At 43.5% G+C, this 25,351-nt stretch overlaps 1 protein-coding gene across 1 annotated transcript in view; it reads right to left on the bottom strand.

Moving 5' to 3' along the window:
* The window catches only part of EEPD1 (endonuclease/exonuclease/phosphatase family domain containing 1), a 64,233-nt gene that overhangs the window by 8,771 nt on the left and 30,111 nt on the right, over positions 1–25,351 (bottom strand). The window contains exons 2-3 of the mRNA XM_050891294.1: positions 21,046–21,097; positions 2,419–2,529 (exon numbers count right to left, since the gene is read on the bottom strand). Of these exons, the coding sequence (XP_050747251.1) occupies positions 2,419–2,529; positions 21,046–21,097 (163 nt within the window). The remainder of the gene's footprint in view (positions 1–2,418; positions 2,530–21,045; positions 21,098–25,351) is intronic.

Here is a 25,351-nt window from a genome sequence, read left to right as displayed (position 1 = left end):
TCACGCTCAGCTCTCCGCTCCTTTCAGCTGTTTCTATCATCCTGTATGGGTTTTTTTGGATAACTTCGGGACGTGGAATTGGCATTTTCAGAAAGCTGCCCACCCTGGTCGCACCAGCAGCGGTATCTAATTCAAAGCCTGTCACCCTCCTCTCCCATCACCCAGACACCACTTTCGTTAGTATCGTTCAAACCCGCTTCCCTTAGCAAATCATAGTTAAATCCACTGCAAGGAAGAGTTTTTTCCATTTCAGCTGCAATAAACAAGTGTTACCTGCTCTGCTGACTTCCTGTGAGCCTTGAAAGAAAGTATTAAGGTTGGCTAAAATCCTTTGGTAGCTCCTTTAGATAATTCACCTTTAAAATACTGACAAAATTATTCCACCAGTTGGAAGTCTAAGGTCTGAAAACTGCTATAGGAAAAGATGTGGAAGAATATAACTGCTGTCAACAGCTGTTCGCTATTTCCTGACTCCAGATTTCACATCAACATGGTGGTCAAAAGTCATTGCTTGGTTGAAGGCCAAATGCCCGGGACGTGTGGAAGCATATGCCTGAAGCACCATCCACCATTTTGCATTACTTAGCCCTATAGAGCGTCCTGAGATCAGCTTGTGCCAAAGACGCTATATGCTCACGGTTACACTGTGTTACTTCACTGTATTGCATTTGTGTACACGGTGTTCAAACTTGACGGACTCATTAACTAACCCAAGGGGTAGAAGAGACTTTTTGGCTTAGTGGAGGGTTCTCCAGCACAGCCAGATTTCTGTTAAAGCAGCTAAAAGGAAGGTTCAGTAGATAACATTTCTATTCTTAGCTTGGCCACAGACTTCTCCCATAATTTTGGGAACCCTTCATCCTTACATCCCTACCAGTAAAACAAGGTAGATGATGATTTTTATGCACTCAGCCCATATCATTGTTATCTTTGGAAATATAGCTCAAGAAAGAACTGACTAAAGACTCTGGATTTAACATAGAAACTCTGAGACAATTATTAATAATTCTTGGAAGAAAAGAAAAAACGGAGGGAACAACTTCGACAACTTTGCACAACTTTTTAAATTCAGTGTTTTAATGATCTGGCCTAACAAGAGATCCCAAAGGAAAACTCCAACCAGGAATAAAAATGTCCTGAAGGGGATTTGCACTCTGCATCAGAATTCAGTGTGAATTGTATTAAACCTTGGACACATTCAGACCCTTCGTGTCTTTCTAGTGGTAGCTAGAGTCCAGTCCTTCTGCTGCTCAGGTAGTGGGTTTTGGTTTGGGTTTTTTCCCCCCTCATTCTTGGCTTTTACTCAGAAGGGCAATAAAAGGAGGTGCACCTCCCAAAAACATCAGTCCAAAACCAATGAACGGTGATGCAACCTGATGTGGAAAAGCCAAATTAAGGAAATGTGGATTCTAAGCAGCGTGATTATGGGATACAATTGCAGCCACATATTTAATAACGACAGTGCTCAGAGTAGATGAAGACGGCCCTACGTACTGCTAGGCACCATTCATTACATGACAGGTCTCAGTTCCTGCTTCTATCCCACAACAACATCCACACTGCAATAACTGCAGCATGAGAATGATCCCCTTCAGCAACAACAGGCTCGAGCCCAGGGAGGACCTTGCTCTGAAAACTCATTAGCGCCCTTAAAGGGAAAAAAGAGAGATTTCCCTTGGGAGAGACCGCTTTTGGGCACTGTTAGTGGTGTCCAGCCCAATATAGCTATACCTTGAATACTGTCAAGGGTAGCAGGTGCAGCTGTCACCACCTTATAAATTAGTACCTCACTGCAGTACATATATATATTCCCATGGCAGAAGATGCTGCAGGGAAAAGCACAGTGCAGCACGGTGCAGATTTCAAACGGAGTCCACAGCATTTTAAACACCTGTGCAGAGCACTTTGCACTTTGGGGAATGCGTGAGATAAGCTCCCCTTCCAGAGGAGGATGGCAGGCTGCATGGCCTCTCTGCGGGGTCTTCACTTGCAAACTAGGAAAATGGGGAGCCCTTCTGAATGCCAGCCGGTGCTGTGCTAGGGAACAAGCTCAGGTGACAAGCACAAAAAAATTCAGAAGTACTGCAGCCTGCCAGGCACAAAACCAAGGACTCTTTCCTTGTCCTAATGTGTAGCCTTTCTTCTATATTTCTAAACTGCTTTTATCCACCATACCTCCCCCAAACACACACACCTTCCTCCTTACAAGTGTGCCACAGGCTGAGGAAAACAATTCTTCCAAAAAATCAATCGCACAGTCGAATTGAAAGCTACAGGAACAGTCAGCTTAAAAAACAAGAGACGCAAACCTTGCCAAAAAAGATTTGCAAAACATTTTGCCTTAAACATTCAAAATGTGTCCTTGGCTAGAGGGGAAAAAAAAGCAAAGCCAAAGTTCAGACTTAGGGATTAATGTACCTTGTGTAGTTGGCCTGAGGGTTTTTCGGAAACAACACCCTTCCAACATCCTCTAGGGCCCTTCCACTTGCGGATGTTTGGCAACGTCGGCTGGTTCAGCTCCATACAAAACTAGAGAGAAAGGAAAGGGAAAAAAAAAAGAAAACATCAGCTTTGTAGGGTTTTAAAAAAATTGCAAAATAAAGCATGTAATGAGGCATTGGTAAGAGACACCGTGGAGCGCAGGCTGTGCTCTCTGTCCTCTCTGAAGGCTCGCTAAGGAGGTGGTCTGGGCCACATCCCAGGCTGACTCGTTCCCAACTGGACATTACTTGGAGATAAATAAAAATTAAAATAACTCAGTGCAAATGCTGTGAGTAGAATGTTTCTCCCTCAGACTCTTTTTTTTTCCTCCAAAGCTACTTGTTTGACTGGAAAGGGGTTTCCTCTGTGCTGCCTCCAAAGATGCTGACGGCACCGTATCCCACCTCCCGAGGGGCTTCATGAACAGCTGCCGAATCCTCCCGGGGGGCAGGAAGCCCTCGTAGCGTGGCGGGCTCCGCTCCAACACCGAGGCCACCGGCACAACACAAGAGGAAGGGTGTAGGCCAAGCTCAATAGCTGGCGTTTTGGGGTTAAGGCTCCTCAGACTTTACACCAGGGACACATGCCTGAGACTCCCCATGCACAAAGGGATTGGCTGCACACTTGCACACAGATCCAGCAGATCCTTCTGATGCTCCCCAGAGGCGTTCGTCTTCCTGGACACTGCTGTACAGCCACAGCACTCAGACACCTTTACGTGTCCAAGCACACGGTCAGAGCTATAGAGGCTGCGCCCTAATGCCCAACAGATCAGGGATACAGTAACTGTGGACACCGTGGAAAGCCCTCAAGTCCACCCAGGTAACATCTTGAGATTGAAATTAAAAAAAAAAAAAAAAAAATAATTAAAAAAACCCCTATGCCCTGCAAAATCTGGAATCTGAAACCCCTGATGCGGAAAATATGGAATACCTTTTGCCAGGAGTTTCAAAATAAAGCTTAATAGGAGGAGTTACAGCCCTTGGCAAAGCTGATATCAGGTCCAGGCAGACTCGGGCTGGAGGCTGGCAGGGAGAGGAGGCAGCCGAACGCCCCAAATGCGCAGAAGGGCCCGCACGCAGCAGCTCTGGCTGTGGGGAAAGGGGCTAGTAAAAAGTAATTGTTGCAAAAGAGCAACAGGGACTTTCACTGTGCATCACTTTGTTCCGACGCTGGAAAAACTGCGTTGAAACGCAGAGGTTTTCACAGTGAAAGAGTATCCTCAGACAAAATCTTGTATCCAGAATGTCCCTCCAAATCAAGCAATTTAACAAAGAAAGATTTTCAAGGCAAACAATAACTTCCTGTACACAGTGACTCTTTGCAGTGGAACATGCCAAACAGTTTGAAGAGCTACAGTGATAAACTGCACGGGTATAAGTGTTTCCTATGTGGGTATCAGCAAAATGATGGGACAGCTATTCTCATGTTTATTTTATCTTTTAATTAAAAAATAAAAATCAAACCCTGCTCTTTCACTAACTGCCTTGTCTGCAAGTTCAGCATCCTGGAGGCTGAAGCTGTAAGCATTGACTTCTCAGATACACGCAACCCAGCAACCCTGTTTTGCCTCGGAAGGCTGAGAGTCATTTTGGTTGCACACCCGAAGCGAAAATGCTTGGCACGCCTTTTAAAACAGTCTTCTGAAATGCAGAGATTGGCTGAGGCTTCTTATTCAAGATGCTGTGTTAACATACCACGTTATTGTCCGTTATATACCTTCAGGCAGCGCTGGGGCTGGGCTGATTTATTAAACGAGGAGGCACGCAGGGTGTTTGCACAGCCTGGGAACAGAGCTCTGCTCTCAACTGATTGCCAGGTGCTACCCTAATAAACACAATCAATCACGGCAGCAACAATTATTCATTCCTGATGTCATTTTGATGACTGTAAACAGCGTGAATTTGGTGAATGAGTTTTCTAACATTTAAATAACTTAAATCAGCAAAAAAAATTTGTTGAAATAAGGAGTTCAACTGTATCCTGACAAAAGAGTTAACTTCTCTCTGGGTTGCAGCTGCCTAGAAAGTCCAGCCAGCACAAAGTATACGACAGGGCTGAATAAATCCTACAGAAACCATCACTTTATTAAAAAGAACATCTGCAGTTGACTAGTTTGAATATTTTGTTTCCTCCAAATTGATTTTTTTTTTTTTTTTTTAAAGGCCTTGATTTATCTTTGCTCAAACAAAAAGATGACAAATAAGATTACACAGTTTGTTCACAAAAAAGCCATCAGCCCATTCTGGGTACAGTTGCAGCAATGGAGAACTTGGCCTACAGCAGCTGACTTTAATCTGTGCCCATTTTCCAGGGCTTACAGGCACACAGATTTTGAAGCTGTGACAGCATACTCGCTTAGGTCATGGGTTTTTTGCTGAAGTGAGAAGGGCATTTCTCAAATCATGTTGTTCTGCTCACAAAACCCAATGTCAAACAACATTACGCTTTCCCTTGTACAGTAAAAATATAGACAAGCTCCTAGCCCACATTGGGAATGAAAAAAATGCCTTTCCTCCTTTGCAAAACTAAGTTAGAGCTCTGCCAATCCCTTTGAGGAGCAGTTCTTCAAGTGGAAAAGAAAAATCAAAATTAAAATCTCAGTCAATCAGAACAACTTTTTTTTTTTCCAAAATCCTCCTAATGAAAAAAGTTCTAGTTTTGTTTTTCTCTAGAGTCTTTCAGGCTGCAAGTTGCCTGAAATTCAATCACTTTCTTCATTAAATCCTACACAGACCGAGTCAAAACTCACACACATACCATAATACCAACAGCACCAGGGCTTATTTACAAGGACGCTCTGCATTACACCTATGCCGCCGCGGTCTCTCTTGCAGCTGGGTGCTGGTTTTTGTGGGATAGGCAGTGCTGCAAGGGAGCAGGAACATGGCAGCACCAGGCTCCAGGCATGCTCTAGGCAAAGAGCAGCCTGTGCTCTTGAGAGGTCAACCCGCTCGTGCCAAGTACCTGCCCAGTGCCCCCATTTGGCGTGCAACGCACCAACAAGGGCCACATCACCCCAGGATTAGGACAAGCCCTGTTGCCTTTGCTCATCAGCAACATACCATTTTCCCAAGAAGGGAGGATCCAAAGACGTAATTGCTCTTTGTCCACCCTGATAAGGAGCTGGTGCCTGTTGCTCCCAGCCCCTCCAGAAGCAGAGACGGGTACTGGAATGAGCTTATGACTGACACTAGAAAAGAACAGAGGGCAGTTGGAAGAAGCTGGGGAAACGCACATTTGAGGAGGGACTGGAGAGGGGAAGGCAAGGGGTCTTGGACTAATTTGGGAGCAGGGAGAAGAACCTACGCTGGGCTGGCACGTGCTGGAGATCATAAGGGAGTTACAGACTCTCTAACACACCTACCTGCCTGCCTCCCCAAGACACTCCAAGCACTGCCAGCAAGAGCATCTAATTTGTGCATTAAGTTAAATCTCTTCCAGTGCACACTCTGCACACTAGGAGAGCTGCCAGCGAGCACCCTGCAGTAGCCCACGAGCAGATCTCACCACCTCTTGTTCAGGATGTCCTGGTTAATCTTTGTTTTCTTTCAGGGTGCTATTTGTGCAGCCAGTCCCCAACCAGGCACAGCAGGGTCATCTTTTCCAGATGACGACACCACTCCATGCTGAACATCTTTGCCTGTCAAGTGTTACTCTGGTAATACCAGCACTGGGGACCACATTGAGCCAGCAACCTCCCCTGAGGTGAGCATCCTTTGCTCGAAAAGAGGGTGCGTTACTCCTAAACCCTGATGAAACTAAATATGACCCAGGAAAACAGTGTCTTAGGGCTTAATAAATTAAACATTTCTTATTAGCCAGTGATTCCTCTTTGGAGGACACTTTCATTTCAGACCTGGCGTCAGAGCAGAGGCTGTAAGGAGGGCGAGGAGAGGAGCTTCCAGGGAAGGAAGTGAGGAGGAGCTTCCAGGGTGAGCCTGTTGTTATGGCACTGTACGTCTCGGTGCAGTAATCATCGCCTGAACTTTAGAAAGGCACTCAAAGCAATTAACTGTCCATTTTGGTTAATTACCACAGAAGCTTCCAGGCCAAAAGGGCACTGCAGTAAAGGTAAACAACAACTTACAACAACAACTTACTTCATCAAAGCAAAGGTGATTTTGGTGCCTCTTAACCAAGAGGAGAGATGAGAGCTAGGGAATAAATATTCCATTTCTAAATGTCACATATACACAGTTCCTTTATTTTTAACAGGCACTAGAGGGAGCAGCTTTAATGAGTACCAGAGATGCATACGAAACTTCTACCAATTCCTTATTATTTCAGCTATGTTAAGGTGTCATATTAGTAAAGATTTGACATCATCATGGTGACAGAGACTTGGAGTTCGAGTGTGGGAGCTGGCAATAGTTGAAAAGGAGACACTGACCAGCAAAAACAGATGTTAAACTATATTACTAGGTCAAAATTCACCACCTTGTTTCAAATCGTAGATCCTGGATAAATCTTGAAGTAGAAATCTGTACTTGTGCATGAAAAATTTAAGTCTTCTGGTAGTGGACTCACTTTCCTGCTACTTTTGAGGGACCTCTTAGTAGTAGTTCATGGACCACAGGAATCTGCAGGTAATGGGCTGGAAAACACCAAGGTAACGGCTGTTCTGTGCTACAGAGCATCTCCCAGTGATGCTAGTGCTTCAGGAAAGGGTAAACAGAAGAGCTCTATAGTACTCCTTGTAAATTGTGCAGTGGCACTTGAGGAGAAGCCCCCCAACCCTCTCCAATAAAACTCCAATCCTGAAACATGATCTAATATATTTCTGATAGAAGATACAACAAAAGTGGCAGTGGCTTCATGGGACCATCTGGCACTGCTCTTTTTTAATCTATCCTTTAATATATATATATATATGCCTTCCCTGCTCCATCACTGGGTATTGTATAAGCTAAAAATCACGTTCCTGGAATTAAATGCACGTTATCCTTTCTTTTCTTTATTCACCCGAGTAGCCTGTACTTTTATTTCCAATTGAAAAAGCAGACTCAAATAACTGTAATCCTAATCCAATCTACCACGTACAGGACACAGCTACAGGTGGTGCACCCTAATGAAGCCTGACCTAGGAAGCCGGGGGCAGAAAAGTTACAAATATTTCTGAGAACCTGAAATCAACACCTTTGGTTTTGAAGTAAAGCATCCTGATTCGACACGGACGCTCCAGAAGACGATGACTGTTTTGTTAGATCACGTTTGCGAGGAGGAAGAGGCAGAGTTAGGGGGTGGAGAGATTTGTCGGTGTTGTATTTTACTGAACTGGCTATTGAGGTAGGGGCAAGGAAAGGTCAAAGGCTTCAGGACTGTTGTCCTGGTGCAGCCACACGTGGCAGTGCAAGGCAAGTCAAGAGGGGATGCAAGACGCAGCAGGGCCAGGATGCCCAGCGCACTTCTGTAGCCGAATAACACTGCATCCACTCCCCACAGGCAGGAGCAACTGAGGAAGGGGACACAGAGGAGCATCAGGCCTTTCAGTTACATCTGGATTCTCCTATAACCAAACGTAACAGCAGGGAAGGAAGCATTATTATGGCTAAAGCCTGAAACAGAGACTCGACGTTGGATCCCATTTCCCACTGACAACAGTTGTCTCAGGCCTTCATTGCTTGTTTGCCTTTCCCTCGAGAGTATCCCTTTCCTGTTTGCAAAAGTAGCCAAAAAATACACACACAAGAAATAGATGCATCCACCGGCGTGGGGGATGCACTCACAAACTGTGTTCAGAGGAACCATATAAATAACACGAGGGAAAGTTGGGGTGGCCCTATGTCAACATATAACATTTTTCACATGCCCATTCAACTAGTCCCTTCTAGGAAGACTTCATTAAAGATTGCATAATATTTATGGCTTGTGTTGTTCAAGTATTGATATTACATAAAGGCAAATAAAACTTGGCAGGCAGACAGAAGTCTGACAGACAGATAATTATGAGTATTTTCAAAGGAGAACAACCCCCCCCCCCAGGGAATCAGTTTCAGTCTCAGCCATATCTATACATTTGTGTTGGAAAAAGTTTTCTACTTCTCCCTCTTGTATCTAATTGTACATAACTCTACAATGAAGTTAGAGCTGAAGAAATAATAAAAAAATTGTAAAGTTTAGGAGAAAAATTCTAGGATGAAAAAAAAAAAGATAAGGAACCAATCTACTGAAAGTGCAGCAGCCACAGAATTACTCCTGGAAAGCTTATCTGCCCCTTCTGCCATGCTAGCGTGTCCTGCTTGCACTGGGTCATCGAGACCTGGGGCAATACCTTCCCATCCTTTATGTACTGGTTTGTTGTTCCTAGAGCTAAACCAAAACATCCGGATTGATGACCAAATAAATCCTTGCCATCTTCCACGTTCTTCACAAACATTATCTAACGCATTCTTCAAAGAACTCTATAAACTCATTGCGAGCAGCAAAATCGAGGCAGAGCCCTTCAGCACAGCCAAATCCTCAACCAGTGTCTTTCTTCAGAAATAATACAGCACCTATAAGCACAGTCATCACCTCTGTGTGCCTTTGCAAGCTATGGACATACAGAGCTCATTTGTTGTGATAACATTGCATGCATATTGGGGTCCCAAGTCCTGGTCCATCTGAAGGCTGGCACCTACAGCTTTTTCATCAACTCAAGTAGGACTCATTTTTTCCTGGAAAATATGCTGCTTCTGCTTCTTAAAGAGCATCCCAGTAATTCAGACAGACACCCATGGAGGAAGGATTTCCTTCCTCTGGGGATCAGATTCTCAGCTCCTAAATGAGTGCTCCAGGCACCACATTACGGACCAGAGAGCAAACATTTGCTGTACCGCAGCCTCCGCTGCCCAGGAGCCACGTGACAACCTGAACTCGCGGCTTTTCTGCAAAGACCACTTCTAAGCTTAACACTTAAAAAAGGAAACCTCTGGGACCGAGCTCCTCAGAGGAGATAGGATGAGGAAGGTTCATTTTTGAAGCCCAACTATGCATAGGCAAGAAACTAAGTTGTCCAAGTCCGCTCTGCCTGCTTCAGACGGGGGTAATTCTGGGTCTGCAGAGAGGCACTGCTCCGCTTACCTGAGGAGCATGAAAGCAAAGCATCAGAGGACTCTGTCATTTAGGCACCCCTGGGGTTAGGTAGCAGCTAAAGGATGCCTGGTAGGATTGGCAAGTTTTTCAAACCGAAGGCATCGTTTCCCGCGTCAGATATCTGAGCCCCTTCATGGCCTTGGCCCTGTTTTGAACTGGCCCATGGATGTGAATCCAGCTGGACACGCGCCTCTCTCCTGCCACTGCTGTGTAACTCACCCATTGTACTTCATGAATGTGCGGGAAATAATTATGCTGATAACCTTAACATTATCTCAATTATCAAAAATGTGTAATGATTTGTTTCCATATACAAACCTGTTTGAATCAAATCGGATTTTTTTTAAGTCAGGCTTTACAGGATCAGTTGGGGAGTGGCAGGAGCCTAAGTTTGCACTCCCAAGTTATTTGCTTTCCTTTTCGAGTACTTATTTTGGAAAAATTTAGCAGTGAGTTTCTACACTGCCCTTCCAGATGAATTACAGTTCACCACAGTCACCCAACTGCTTAATTCTTTGTAATATCTAAGAGGAAATTACTTTCTTTATCTTTGAATATATGATTAAAAAACCAGATTGTAGCCCATAAAACCAGTTCTTTGCTCGCCTTTAATCATAGTGTGCCCGGGACAACAATGCAGATCATTCACTGGCATGTTCTCCTACCTTCATCCTAAACAAAAGTGATTATTTATATAAACAATGTCTTTTTATAGGTCTTCAAAAGGAAGACACGGCAACCTTTGGTGCAGAGCAGCGAAACAACAACAACTGAAAGAGGCAATGCAATAAATCCCCTAACACATTTTAAATGCTGGGGCCACCACTGAACAATTATGGGATGCTCAACTACCTATTGTCAAAATGGGATACAAAATGGGATATGTAACATCTTTCAGCCAGTTTTCCATTTAATTGGAAGTTGTCTTCACAGATGCTTGGTGGAAATCTATGCTGCCCTCTCCCTATGCAAGAGAGCACCCATATTTGCCAACCTCCATGTAGAAGAAATTTTGTGGGTTCTTAATTTCTCATGTTTCCATTCATAAGCTGAACTTTTTCCTTGTACTTCATGGGACAGACTCATTTTGCAGAAGACATTTCCTGACTACTTCTTTTCGTACCCTTAAGGACTTTTTTTTTTTTTAAGCATAATACAGGAATTAAGGCTCAAGAGGTCATCAAGGATGGTCATAAATCTTTGCAATTTATTCTTGAAGCCTTTTCAAGAGAGAGTTTTATTCTGCATAAGTAAGCAGTATAATCATTAACAGCAATAATAGCATGCTAAGGGAACTGATGTGATATAAAGAATAAAAAGAAGCCCTCATGACTATGAGGCTATCTTCTTCATCAAGCTGCTTTTATGAGAGATGAGTGCTTGAGTTCAAACACATTGTCATAAAACAGTCTGCTCAACTGGTTAGCTGTGCTAAAATCATAGCCACCCCACGACTGAATTATTTACTTTTTACTATGTTGCCTGCTGTAAATACTCAGGTGCTTTTCCAAGTTTTTTTCCCCAACTCATTATTTCCAAAGGAAGAAGACAAGTTTAATTTTGCTGCCACTTCTGCCACTAGAAATACACCTCTCTGGGAACACAGCTGTATGCTTAGGGAAGGTATCATTGAGATTATTAGAGCAATGCAGCATCAGATATTTTAGAAATACTACTACAAGTGTATTACTACAGCTACTGCTTCAAGCAGTGACTGACACAGAGATCCAAGTCTTGCACAAAGTGAGCTCCTGCACATTTAGCCAGAGCACACGTACTTCGTTTTGACCCATTATGGCCACCGCTCTGCATGGCCATAGACTGTGCAGCAGATGTTCAGAGACCTAAGCTGTGTGCTCATTTGGACTAGATATAAGGCATGGGGCAACCAGGAGTCAGTGGCTTCCTGGGAACTCCTCTCTTTTTTTTTTTTTTTTTTTTTGTTTAATCCCTGGGCTGATTCTTTTCTCATGAAACATGAAACTCGGGAATCGATTTCTGCGGTGCGGTGTAAAACCATACCATCGTGAGTACAACCTTACTCACCCAGTAACCACCAGGACTACAGGAGCTGAAAATCAGTTTATCAGAACCTAGCCCTTAATATGGAAAGCAAAGAGAAAATCATCCTACGAAACATGAGACCCAAAAGTGATAAGAAATAGTTTCTTGTTCACCAGTTAACAAACAAACAAATCAACCAGTGAGCTGTATCGATTTGCCATGATCTGAATCTCCTTACCTGCACCTTGCCTTCAGCCAGAGGAAAAGAGGAGAGTTAAAAAATGTGCTAATATAAAAGAAGAACAAACAAAACCAAAAGGGAACAGGGAAATCAGAGTTTTGAATGTTATTAATCAAGGAAAGCTGCTTAAGCACGTAAGATACCTAAGTCTCTCTCCATTCCCATGATAAAAATCTACTCATTTCCAGAGGTGTTAGAAAGTGAGTTGGGGTTTTTTTGTGGGTTTTTTAATATAAAAAATTGTGCCTTTCTGGCATATACATGGTCGTAAAGACAGACGGAACTGTGCTGATGTGCAGTATGAGAAGGAATAAAAGCAGTGTGTTAAGAAAACTGCTGTGACACAAGGAAAAAGGCATAGCCCTCATTATTACAAGGTCACAGTTTGGCCACCTCTACAGAGCCTTGCATCAAAAATAGTTACTCACTGGGCATTTTACTTCCATCCATTTCTCTCCTACTGTTAGTATTACTGTTTTCCCCAACTGATTTACATCTCTGCTTAGAGCAAGCATTCTTTTCCATGGTAAGAACACAAAAACAAGGAAGAGAAAAATATATAATATGACTCACAACCATTGCCAGCCTCAAATATTTATTCTTCCTTCAGGCATTGATTACGCCACCGTACAGAACACTGTGCCACCTTCTGTAAAGTTATTTAAATCTGTCTCGCATCCAATTCCATTACTTTTTTTTTTTTTTTTTTTTAATGCTTATTATTAGGAGGATCTCTTCCAGGCTGCTAGCATTAGGACATGTCATCTCACCTTTTTAAAAAAAAATCTCATACACTTCTTACATTCTTTTTCACATCTCTAGCCCTTAATTTAAAAAGCCCAATTTGACACTGCTTCCTCTCTGAAATAGCACATTCTTTATTTATAGGTTTGCATGAGTAATAGACGGCTTTTTGCTTCACTCACTAGCATGCCCTCCAGAGAGTCTACGGGACTGTCCTCCAACCCTGACCAAAGTTCTGCTCTAACAGATGCAATGGACTCTGGCTCCCCATAGAGAGCATATGCATTACTTAATCCACATAAACTACCAAAAAATTATTTGGGCTGACATTAAAACACTCTTGCTGCTACGTCAATCTATTAAAAAGAAGAAAAACCCCACCCTTCCCCAAAATTGCTGATTATTCAGAACTGGTCCTGTTCTATGAACTTGCTTTGCCTTCTGCCATCTTCTAGAAGAAAGCCAGGAAAAAGGACTGACTAAGGACCCCTATTACTTCTACCATCCAGAAACAAAACTTAAACACATGCCAGCATTTGAAACACATATTTTCCATTTCTCCTTGTTCTGGAAGAGTAGAGAATGATTTTACTAATGGGTAAGTTTGGCTTCTGTTCAGGGACAAGACTAGATGCCTCACAAAAGAATGCCAAGCTAATTAATCTCCAAGCTAATAATTAATCTCCATACCACTGTTTCTCAGAGAGGCACAGCCATGCTCTAGGGGAGAAGAGGGCACCTCCTAAAGGACAGCATTTTAAGAGCAAACTGTGTTCTCCATGGCTCCCTGTGATGTGTATAGCATGGCTTCTAGTGTTTTGTTTATTGAAGTCCACTGATCATCAGAAAATAGATGGGCAATGCAACTAAAGAGAAAAAAAATCCAGCCAAGATCAAATATGCCAGAGATACTAGTAGACGAGAGCCTGTGCTTCCAATGCTGTTGACCACTTGACAATAGTTCGCAGCAGAGGGGCCTGGAAAGACAAGGTAGTCATAGGTCCCCTGCAGAGAGCTACTGACATCATCATGGAGCTGGCCAGAGCCATAAGGTCTTAAACTTCTAGCCATCTAGATCCCTCCTAGAGGACAGAAATGAGGAAAAGAAGTGAAAGACCAGAGGCAAACACTGTACAACTGCAGGGCTCCTAAGTCAATTTATAGTGGATGGGATAATCCCGAAGAAGCCTCTCATATTGTAAGAAATGGTGTCAACATCGTTTCCAGCTCCATTCAGCCAAAAATTGTTCCTTCACAGTAACAGCTATACTTGCCTTCACTCTGAGATTTCTTGACCCCAGGTGGCGAAGTCTGAAAAAAAGACTTTGCACCCCTGAGTATTACCTGCACTCAGATAAACAAGCAAGACAAGGGAAAGAGATAGGGGGAAGTATAGGAAGGGTGTGGGAGAGCAAAAGGGTAAGTAATAGGGAATAAGGCGAGAAAAAGAATTAAAATAAAATCAGTTGGACAATTTGGAATAATCTCCTTTTAGTCTGAGTGGTCAATCATTGACTCCATGGTGGCTTTGAAGGAACAGGGCAGGAGGACCTACTTTAGCTGATTAATTATGCCGAAGTCCATCCCAAGGCTGAATGAGGCAAAGGAGACAGTGACAGACTTGACTCCACCCCTCCTGTCTAGAAATGGGGAACAGAAAAATGAGGCAGCAACAGGGCTGGAAGAGACTGATCAAAGGTCCCGACTGCGTCAGTGGCCAAGTCTACATCTCCTTTTCCTGTTCTCTGAAATCGACACTGCTGTTTCCTTATCTGACTCTAGAGGACATCCAAATATACTTAAGTTTCAAAGGGGAAACTGGAAAGGATAGTTCTAAGAACAGGCAGTAAATATAACTCATTTACAGCAACTAATTCATTCATCGCCAATTGCCTTATAATCTTTTTTAATCAACAGCTGCGAAGCAAAGCAAGATTGCAAGACGGGGCTCACACTGTACAGGAGGATTATGGCATTTAAAAATATGCACACAAAGACTCAGTCCTTAACTAACTGCATTTCTGGGGTACACGTCTGCTGCAGTAAAAAAAATTAACATCAAAGAGGAAGGACTGTCTTGGCGTTGCAAGAGTGCCTGGGACTCAGGAGACTAGGGTTCACTTCCTGACCGTTTAGTCGGTCATCTTAGGTGACTGCCAAAATCGTGTGATTTCCTTGTAATTCCAGCACGCCTCCATAAATCAAGGATAACAACAATTCTTCCCTACTTCTCTGGGACTGCTGTGTGATTGCACTCTCCAAAAAACTGAACAGCAGCAACCGTGCAGGATGTTTTGGCTGTGCGGGAAACAGATACATTCCAGGTGATCCAAACCCAGCAGCTGCAGAGCTCAGACAGCAGTGGTAGACCCTCGCTCTGCAGGGGAGGTTGTCAACAGTCCTTCCCTACTCTTTCTTCAGGAGACATTGATGGTAGCTCCCACGCCAGTGCCGGCTTATACACAGGGAATAATGTTTGCCTGCAAGGGCAGCATTGACTGCATGACCAGCCACTTGGTCCTTTTACCGAGGAAATGGTGATGGGCCAGGCAAATGGCCTCGGGTGACCAGCTGCTCCATGTCAAGGCATGTTATAGCTCACTTTCAACTGCCCTAGCAAGTGCACACACAAACATATTTATATCCACGCAAGCAAGAAGCAATGTGCCTATGCTTACCCCTGCAAATGGAAAGCACCTCTTTTCAAACACCGAAAAGCTCCTAGGGATAACCTTTCACAAATAAACAACCTGCTCCGCTCCGAGAGGGATTTTATAAAGAACAGAGATTACAATGGGCTTAATCATGATTAAACACTGATCTGGCTCAATCTACTCAAAAGCAGACAAAAGATAAATAAAAACCTCCAGCAGATGCATTTCATACTGGAAATTCTGGAACCTCAATTGACGTCATACTTTTTATGTTCAGATAATATCTGGAGGAAACAGTGCACTGGATCAAGAAAACAAAAGCAAATTTCTAGTTAAAATTCTCCGCGTGCTGTGTAGAAAGGAGAAGGCTACAGCATGGAATGCACAGGGCAGCTCAGCATTTTACAAATTCGTTTTTTACTGTAGCTGAGATTGCATTATTAGAGCGATGCCACTAGAAAGAAACAAGCAGTCCCTTTTGTCCTCATCTCCCAGGTCTTACCCGGTAAAAGTGGGCAACATTAGTCATTGCATTTCCCCTCAGACAAAAGCTGCTTCTGATCGATGACAGGCAGGTTAATTTTCTTTTACTAAAATAATGCCACCTCCTCAGTATCACCCCAGTTGTGGTTCATTGATTCCTCAGGCACAGTATGAAAATTCTGCATGATGGGAAGGGGTTGCATCTAGCAAACGTCTCCCAAATACAGACATCTGGGCTTTCCTACAAGTGAGGAAACCCAGGAAACAGGTATCACATCACGGGAGACAACTCCAGCCATTAGTACTGCTGAGGGAGGTGGAAAAAGTAAAAAAATGAGCACAGATCTTAGGGATTGCTTGCTTACAGTGCTAAGCTTTGCATTTTATTCAACAGGGGAAAGATGTTCTCTTCGAGGAAAGAGAAATAACTCTTCATATGGGAGGAGGGGGGGAATCTATCTGGAGGAGAAGGCTGATCAGAGTTTTCTCATTCTATCATCTCAACTCTCCATGTCCACACCAGCAGAAATGCCCAATGGATGACCACGTAACATTTGGCCAGCAGACAGCAGAGATCCCTTCCTGTACTAAGACGGCTAGAAGCTACATCGCTGCCTCTCCTGGTGCCTAGTGAATGTATCCTGTACTTCACAGCTACAGGACCTCTACATCTGAATACCAGGTGAAAGACTTCCAATCCCTTTTGATTTGTGACCTCCAAAACTTCTCCAGTGAAGGTGAAAATCCCCATACAGACAATGTAAGCCTACTGATAATGACTTTGTTCTTCTCACTTTCTTTTCACTGACCTCTTGGACGTAGCTCACTGCATAAATTTGCCATCGCTGGCACAGATAGACCTTGATAGTGAAACCTATGTTACTTATCGTGATTTTCAAGCTGCAAGTTATCATCAACTTCAAGAACATCATCCCTGAACAAAATCACAATTCTCACCCCAACTCCTACCATGCTTCAGCCCACCCAGCGTGTCTCTCATGCCAGTCTAGACAGATCACTTCCAACTTCAAGCAGAATAATCATCACTTTGCAGATGAATTCCACACTTTCACAAACTGCAGATCAGAGTTACACAATTTGCATTTCCTAGATGAGAAGCCAACAAACTGCTCTGTCTGTGGAGTCAAGTGGACAGTCCTTTCTCATCCCGAGTAACAGCAGATGCACTTGCTTATTAATACACAAATAGGAAAATAACAGGTTACTCTTGCTTATTCCCAAAGCAGGCTTACCTTACAAAAAGCTGTCAGGGGGTTATTAAATATAATGTTGTATAGATTATTTAGCTTTCCTCAGTAACCTACCTCTGAAGGAGAAATGAGCTGAAGAGCCTGTGTTAACACCTGAAAAGCTCAGGGGGGAACATTTGACAGAATGCAAATAATGTTTTTATTTTTGTTACAATATGGATGACTCTCCCTGCACATCCTACTGGCATCAAGCACCAATGAGAACAATCGTTTTGGCATACTTGTTGCCTATGGAAAAGGACTACGGATTTAAATGCTAAAACAGCAACCAATGTGAAATGTCACCTGGCTAATTACTTAAACAGATTTATTTTTAAACTATAAAAACAGCATGTTCCTCAGGAAAATTATTTTTTCCCCTTCCTCAAATAAATACAATTAACACTTGCCAAGTAGAATTCTTCATCTGCAATTAAGGACTTCCCAAAATTAGACTGAGTAAAGTACTCAAAAACACATTGGGGCAAGAGTGTCCCCGGGGGTTTCTCCCAGAGCTGTGCTTGAGGAAGAGATGCTTCATAAAGGACGCGGCGCCAACAAACCTGCGTGCCCGAGATACTTCTTTCTAAAGCCTGAGTGGCCTTGAACCCTTGCGGGGACGAGGCTGTCATGACCGCAAGCCCTCCCCTGGCATCTCGCCATCTGTGTTCATTGCTGTCCCCAGCAAACGGCAGCAGCACTTCTGAAGCAAAGTCATGCCAGCGATGCAATCCCACGGCAGCCGGGGTGAGCTCAGCGAGGAGGCAGGGGGAAGCAAACAGATTGATTTGAAGGTTCAAGATAAGACAAAATGCAGGTAAGCACGCACTTAGTTTTAAGCTGCCGGTGAGACGGCTCACATGGAGTACATGCTGGAATGGGTCTGATGGGCTACAGCCAAAACAAACACAAACAAGCCTGTCTCTGACCCAGAATTTTCTCCACGTAAAGACTCTTGTTCTTCTTACGTGACCTGGTCCTGTTTCACCAAGATAAACTATTATTTTCCCGTTCCTCTTAATGACAGCACGCGTGGTGCTGGGGTCCAGCTCCACAAGCAGCACCCCCTTCTGCAGTGCTTACAGGCACCCATGGCACCCCAGAGAAACAAACCAGCTGATGAGCAGCATCCAAGGGTCAGACAAGCTTGTCCCAAGCCAGGAGGAGCTGTAATTAAACCCAGCCAATCATCCCTTCTGTCTCAGCAACCCCAGGCATAAATGCAGCCAAGTGTGGTAGATCTTTGGCTTAAAGGGTCATTTTGGCCAAATTTGCCAACACATTAGGGTTTAGGAAATTAAACAAATAGTCTTTGCATGACACAAAGCTTCTCACGGTGTGATCAATTTATTTTCAATGGCCAAGGTGGGAAAAACATTTAAAGATAATAAGGTATCTAAGATAGTCAGAATGCCATTAAACCCTTTTGCTGTAAGCAATCAGTGAATAACTGATGTGCAGCTTTTGAAGCACAGCACGAGGGCAAAGCGTTCCGTGACATACGGAAGGTCAGGTTCCTACAGAAGTAGGTTCTCCCGGCTTGTTCCAACAGCCTACTGCTTCATGTGCCTCGCCTCCCAGACCATCATCCCGTTTCTAAAAGGTGACGCTAAACTGTGTTTTGCAGTGCCAAATAATTTTCTGATACTGTCTCAAGGCCCTGGTTCTCAAGAGACTCGCTACACATGCGCTTAACTTCAATGTGATTTGATTTAATCGAGCTAGTCTGCAGCACAAACACTAGTGTGTGCCCATAAGTCTTTTCAGGGGGCACTGCTGTTCACCAGTGTGCTTCCACTCACTCTGGGTTTCCATGCAAGTGTCAAAAATATGTAACACCGCTTTCAAAGCTGAGTATTGAATTTTAGAAATAATAAGGTTACAAAAGTTCAAAACCATCTATGACAGACTCGAAAGTGTCCTATAGAAAAAACACTTTTAGGTTATCATGTCCATAGCTATCTTAAAGAAAAATTCCCTTCAAAAAACAGAAAAATCAGTCTTGCAATGAATATTAAAATATTATCATTTAATAATATTCTGTATTCCTGCAATATAATGCAGAGAAATAATGATTTATGAATACAAAACTCAGCACGTGTTCTCAAAACCTGACTCTGCAAGCAGGCAGGACAAGGGATTTTGTCCTAGTCTACTTTTTTCCCCCTCCTGTATTTAAAAAATAAAGACAGCAAACTTCTTTGAACTTACATAATTCCACCCTGTTATTTTCCAGAGGGCTAAACTGGCCTTTTAAATTCTTTAAGCTTGGCATTGTATGAAAGCAGATATCAAATATTCAGAGAGCTCAATTTAGAAAGATCATTTTTCTGAGGCTGAGCCTTTCTGAAGAGCTTCCTGCAGAACTCCAGACAGTGCCTCAAACAGCCATTCCCACTAGGCTGAGGTCACTTGCCCTTGCCAAGACGTGTTTTCGGAGGTGTTGGGACAAAGGGAGGTGCAGGCCCGACAGAAAGGTGAGAAGCGTACAGGGTGCGAGGTGCCAGAGAAGCTGACTGCTGCAAACGATGACAATTTGTGAATATTAACCTGTTTTGCACAATGAGTGGTTGAGAACCGTGTCTTCTTCGCATGCGAAAAACTACAGTGTCACCTGCCTAGTCCTCTGTCGCTGCCTTTTAACAAAATCCACCTCTTTGGGTCAAAATCAGAGTTCACCAAAGCCAATGAAGAGATGCCCCTCTTGAATTAACTGGGTTGTACACAGGACCTCTGTGAAACTCATCTCCAGTCAGTGGCAAAGCACAAGGCTGAAGCACCCGCTGCTGCTGGATTTCATTTTACCCAGTATTTCTAGAGTACCCAGCAGATGCAGCCTTAACACAGTGCTGCAGGACCTTCTCCTTCACACAGGCAGGATGCGCTCGAGGCAGAAGGTTTCCTCCTTCCTCCCCGAGCCTTGCCTGGTCATCACTCATAGGTACAGGGGGGCTGCTTGGGTCAGCACCAGCTCAATGCCTGCCAAAAGGCAGCAGTTTTCCTAGCAGGGCTCTGAATCCAGTTGTTTTCTTTGAATCCTACCAAGTCTCTCGTATTTCCATGCTGCCTCCCGGCTGGCTCCTTGGTCCTCTAGACGAAGGAGCTGGTGCAGAACACGAAGGAAACCCACCGGTCCCAGCGTGGGCACTGGGAGTCCAGTCCTACCCTCCAGGCCAGCAAAATCATAAAACAATAAATATGCCATTTCGTTCTCCACGCAGAAGGAAATGATCTATAGGGTGCCGCTGTGTTTGCAATACCCGTGGCTGAGGAGAGACACCGGATGTTGTCATTTACAAACCCTCCAGCTTTCTGTGGCTACTGGTTTTGCTGTGGCTCCGCAGGTGTGATCTCGGGCTGCTGAGGCACCGGTGCCTTGGCTAAACCGATGGGGTCTTACGCGTTGGACCAGGGGGTGCGCCCCCTGAACAGGACCACGTTGCCTGGATGCAGGAAGCCATCAGCTCCGCACAGCTCCTCCTCTCTGCTTCCCCCCCACAGCCGAGCGCAGGCTGTTTGCAAACTCCACCATCCCTGGGATGGTTGATCAATGGCACACCCCTCAGCTCCCTGGAAGGCTAGGCTTAAAGGCAGGCCTATCCCTGCACAAGGCAGACAGAAGGAGAGCTCAGGCTAGCAGACACCATATACTTGGCTAGTGTTGTTAGGGCTGACGTTGAGCAGCTAGCTGCTTTGCTCCCTTCATCACTAAATTAAACCACGTTTCTGCCAAGGCACCTCCTGCCATTCTCCTGAGCTGGATGATCAAAAGGGGCTCCTCAGACACTCTTTCTGCTTGAGACATTCATCTTTGTCGGTTCAAATCATCTACTTATCCTAGCTGTTAGCAAGGAACTGATTTTGGGAAAGCTAATATGGGCAGGCTAGAGGCATTGCTTACCCCAAGCCCATTGTAAGATCAGAAAACAACAAAAGCATGCTGTCAACTTGGACAAAACGTCGCCCCCCTGACTTCATGTACTATGTAGCTAGGAAGATGTCCTATTTTATGCTGCATGATTTTCCATAAAGTTAGGAAGCTCGACTATTACAGAGAGCTTTAAGAGCTTAAATGTATTATGACAGTTGTATTAGATATATTTTTAAATACCTTTTCCAGCGCTTCTCTATCGACCAGCTCCTGCACAGCCAAAAGCTTGATACTGTAAGAAAAAACAGAGAGAAAAAAAAGAATGAATCACTCTATTGCAAGCATTACAGAAACACAAGTAACAGGAGAACTGAAGCTCTCTTTTTATCTTCTCACTTCACAAAAGGGTCTATAGAGGTACAGATACAAAAAGTGCTCAGTATATAATAAACCAAAGCAAGAGAGAACCAGTGTTACTTCGTTTGCTTTGAATTAGCTGTCCCAAACAGATTTTCTGGTCTCTGACTTACAGGCATATCTGAATTCACCTTACAGAGAAAACTGCATTAATCATTACATTTTTAATACCCTAAATTAACACTGAAGGATCTTCCAAATGATACACACAGAGAAAGACTCTAAACATTTCCAGTTTTTAGTCAGCTTTGTTCTTCAGTATCAACAGGTTTCTATGAGTCCCACAACAGTCATTCCCAGGGATTTACAATATTATATATGAGGTACAGTAACTAAGACAACCCAGCTCAAGCAATTTGAGGGAGCTATGAGGGAAATGTGCATAACTGTTTGAAAGTAGGGTAGAGAAATAATCCATAAGTATTATTCTTGTAATGCCATTTGCTAATCAAAACCAAATTTCTTCACCTACTGAATCTTTTCTAAGTTTACCTCTGGGGGCTGAATCCTGCACACTGAATTTCGTTCACTTCAACAAGATTATGAGTTACTCGAGCAGGATTTTGCCCTGTAAGACAGGTAAAATCACAGCTAAATCAAGGTATATAAGAGAACCTTGTACAACATCTATACTCGCATAATCAGTTTAATGAGTAATTAGAAATTATCCATCCTCCTTCAACTTCAGTTACTTGCACATGTCCCCATGTAGTGCAAAAGCCCAATCCCTTCCACACGAAGGAACTGCAGGAAAAGATCTTGTTGCATCCCCACCAAGCTGCAGGGCTCACAGGACAGGTATAAACCCGAAAAGTATTGGCAAAGCATTGCCAGCAGGTCGAAGGAGGTGATCCTTCCCCTCTACGTGGCACTGGTGAGGCCACACCTCACACCTCCCCATCCCTGGGCACTCGCCATCAACGGTCCACAGCAGCTGCCTTGGCCAGAGAGCAGAAGGGATCAACAACACATCCACTTACAGAGCCGGACATCTACTTTAGGATGGCACGGTTACGATTCAGCCCACCTAAACCTTAGCTCTCTACAGCTTTGGTGCCAAACCGAAGCTAACGTTTAGATTCGCTATATGGGCAATGAGAGAGGAACCTCACTTCCCCAGGGCAGTTCAACCCACCTATCCTGGCATCATCCCCTATGTCCTCCCACAAGGGCAGAAGCTGCTGTCACGCTACGCTGCCCCAAGTCAGGCTTGCAGAAAGCTGGCAGGCTTTTTACCCATGGAGTAGACCAGTATTGAAACTCTTGACTGCTCACCTTCCTTACCCAGTCTTAAAACCAGTCACTTAATAGACTATCCTTGGACTCCAGAGGATAATTTCCTTTACCTAGGGATACAAAAACATTTGCGTGGCAGTGGAAGAATCAAATGATGCATATAAATATCGTTTAAATGACTCTCACGACTCTATAGACAGACACAGCAAAGAGCTAGTATAGTTAAAAGCTCATATTCAAGACTGTGCAAATAGTGGACCTAGAAGTCTGCCAAAGGATATAATTTGCCACATACTACAAGAAGTTTTATTAGCCTTTCAAAACCTCAGAGCCATGTTGCATAATTCTTGAATGTCCACTGACGTTTTATACATTAATTATGTACATCCATCCTGTAACAGCAGCTGGCAAAACATAGCTTTAGTCCTGTCCTTCTACTGTGTTACAATGATTTCCACTACAGGTGTTCACAGCCTAACCCCTAAATATGAATGTGCTTTCACTGTAATGTACTTCTCGTTTTCAGATGTCTTCAAAGCATCATAAAAAGCCTATATCCAATGAATTATAAAATAGCTCCAGACCATACATTTCCAGTCTGTAGAGGCAATTGTTACTAAGACAGAGAGGGTGGAGATGGGTCAGAAAACAATGGGATAATCAGGAAAAAGAAAAAGGTATTCCATTAAAGCCCAACCACTACAGTAGCAGGGGGCACATGATTTCTGTTACTGTTTGATGAACACACTAGGCTGCACACAAGCATTCAGCTGAACTGGAAGGTACTTAGGGAAAGTACAAAGCCAATACAAGGTATTTTTTAACATCATTTTCCTTGCAATTCAGCCAGCAAGCAAAATAAAGATGGGATGGGCACTGAGCAAAGGCTTCATTTAAAAAACTCTGCAATGTTGTGTCCAACCCTGAAATTCAGAAGGAACCGAGGCTGATGCATCTTGGAGAACAGTCCAATAACTTACGCAGTAGCAATGCAGCCACAATCAAGACCTGTCTCTGGATTCAGGGCTTGCCTCTTAGTTTTGAATGACCCGCCTCTGTTGCAGTGCACTTTAGAAAAACACAGGACGGGTGAGAGGGAAGTAGTCTAACACGCATGCGGAGGCATCCGGGATACTCACAGCCAGCTGGGCTGCTGCAAAGATTGCTTCAAGTCCGTGTGGACGTAGTAAAATCTTAATATTTTGCCATTCTCTTCTGCAAGCTGTACAACAATGTGGGTTTTGTTATGCAAATTACTTTTGTCTTTTCCCTTTTGAAGCCAGAGACTTTTTGATCACTTAATCATCAAAAGGTAGAATTTATCAATCAAGGGTGCTGATGCTTCTACCAATTGACTGATTTATTTCTAGAATGTTAATTGTGGATTATCTGACACTCAATAGCTGCAGAAGAAAGACGTAGACTGCCGCAAATGCAAGTACTGTTTTCATTAGAGATCATCATCTTACTGTACAAGCCTACCTTCCTTCCCATTTACACAAGTAAAGCCCCACAAGAACTCCTTCAACTGGTATGCTTTTATTTAAAACGAAGTATACAGAGTTACACAGAAGCAAGTAATAAAACAGGGAGCTGGAATCTTTTTACTTTATCTCATGATATTTACAGGGATGCCGTACTCTTGTTCAGAGGTGATGAATCCATACAAAACATTTACATCCTGCAGAGATACTGCATATGCAGGGCCAGAAGCAAATCTGAATTCAACGTTGTTATGATTTGCAACAACATTGGTTTGACTCTTGGTGAGAAAAAGACTTCCTTCTACTGTTATAAATTTACAGAGATCAATGTTTGCTCAGTACTTTACTCTTTTCTCCTCAGGTGATACCAGGTATTTTTTCTGGGTCAAAAGGAATCAGCAAATGCAAATATCAGCCTTCATACAACCAGCTGCAAGATGCTTCTTTCCTTGAAGCACCATCACAGATGCTGTCTCTGCCCATTGGACTACAGTCCACTACCTGGAAAATTGCTCTTGATAGCCAGTTATTTACTGCTATTTATTCCAGCAATTCCAAGCAACATTAGTATGTGCTACTTTATGGAATGTCGGCTTGGAAATGCAGCTTCTTTGAAGGCTGCTGATTCGGGGGTTTGATGCTTTGAAAAGAAATCAGGCTGCTTATTTAGGTACTACATCAGCAATCCTACAAACCCTGAAAGCAGCTCATAACTACGTATGCTGTTTGTAGCTTATGTGTTCGCCAAGGATTTCAGAATAGATGGGAATATAATCAGGAACTGGGGGAGGGGGGGAGGGAATCTCCAATAAAGCAGAAATGCAAAGAAAGTTACCAAAAGCCAATGCTGAAGCCCAAGCTCTTGCTGTCTACAATACAACACTTAAGTACTCTGTTTATATACTGTGGTGTCATTTCTTTCATCGTCACCTACGGTATGCAAACACTAACTCATGAATGAAGTCGTAGAAAAATCATACTTCCTGAAGAAACGTTTTGGTTCCTGGAGCACCTGCTCTAATCTACCAGCTTTAAAGTATACTGGTAAGAAACCGGTAATGCAAGTAACTATATCGACTTGATGAAAATGGCCCTGCTTGTATCTGAAACCCTATTAAAAGTACTCACTGACTCAATTACTTACATGATCTATTTAAACAAAACTATTGAAATTAATATCCTGGCACCCCAGGCACATTCAAAATACTTGAAAGCATGCAGTGATCAGGATGAAGGACTCTGCTTCAGCAGTAAAAATATGCAAACATGATGTGCTGTCAAGGAAACACATGACTCCCTCTTTTTTTGGCCACGGGTGACACACAGCATTCTCCTTTAAGGGAATTCCTTTTGATTTCCAGAAGATTACTCACAGTGCTGAGCAAACGCCTATCGCTACAGCACATTTC

This window comes from Gymnogyps californianus, chromosome 2 (assembly GCF_018139145.2).
Source record: "Gymnogyps californianus isolate 813 chromosome 2, ASM1813914v2, whole genome shotgun sequence".
NCBI lineage: Eukaryota > Metazoa > Chordata > Aves > Accipitriformes > Cathartidae > Gymnogyps > Gymnogyps californianus.
Note: the sequence above shows the minus strand (reverse complement) of the source record. Positions and strands in the feature narration are given on the sequence as shown.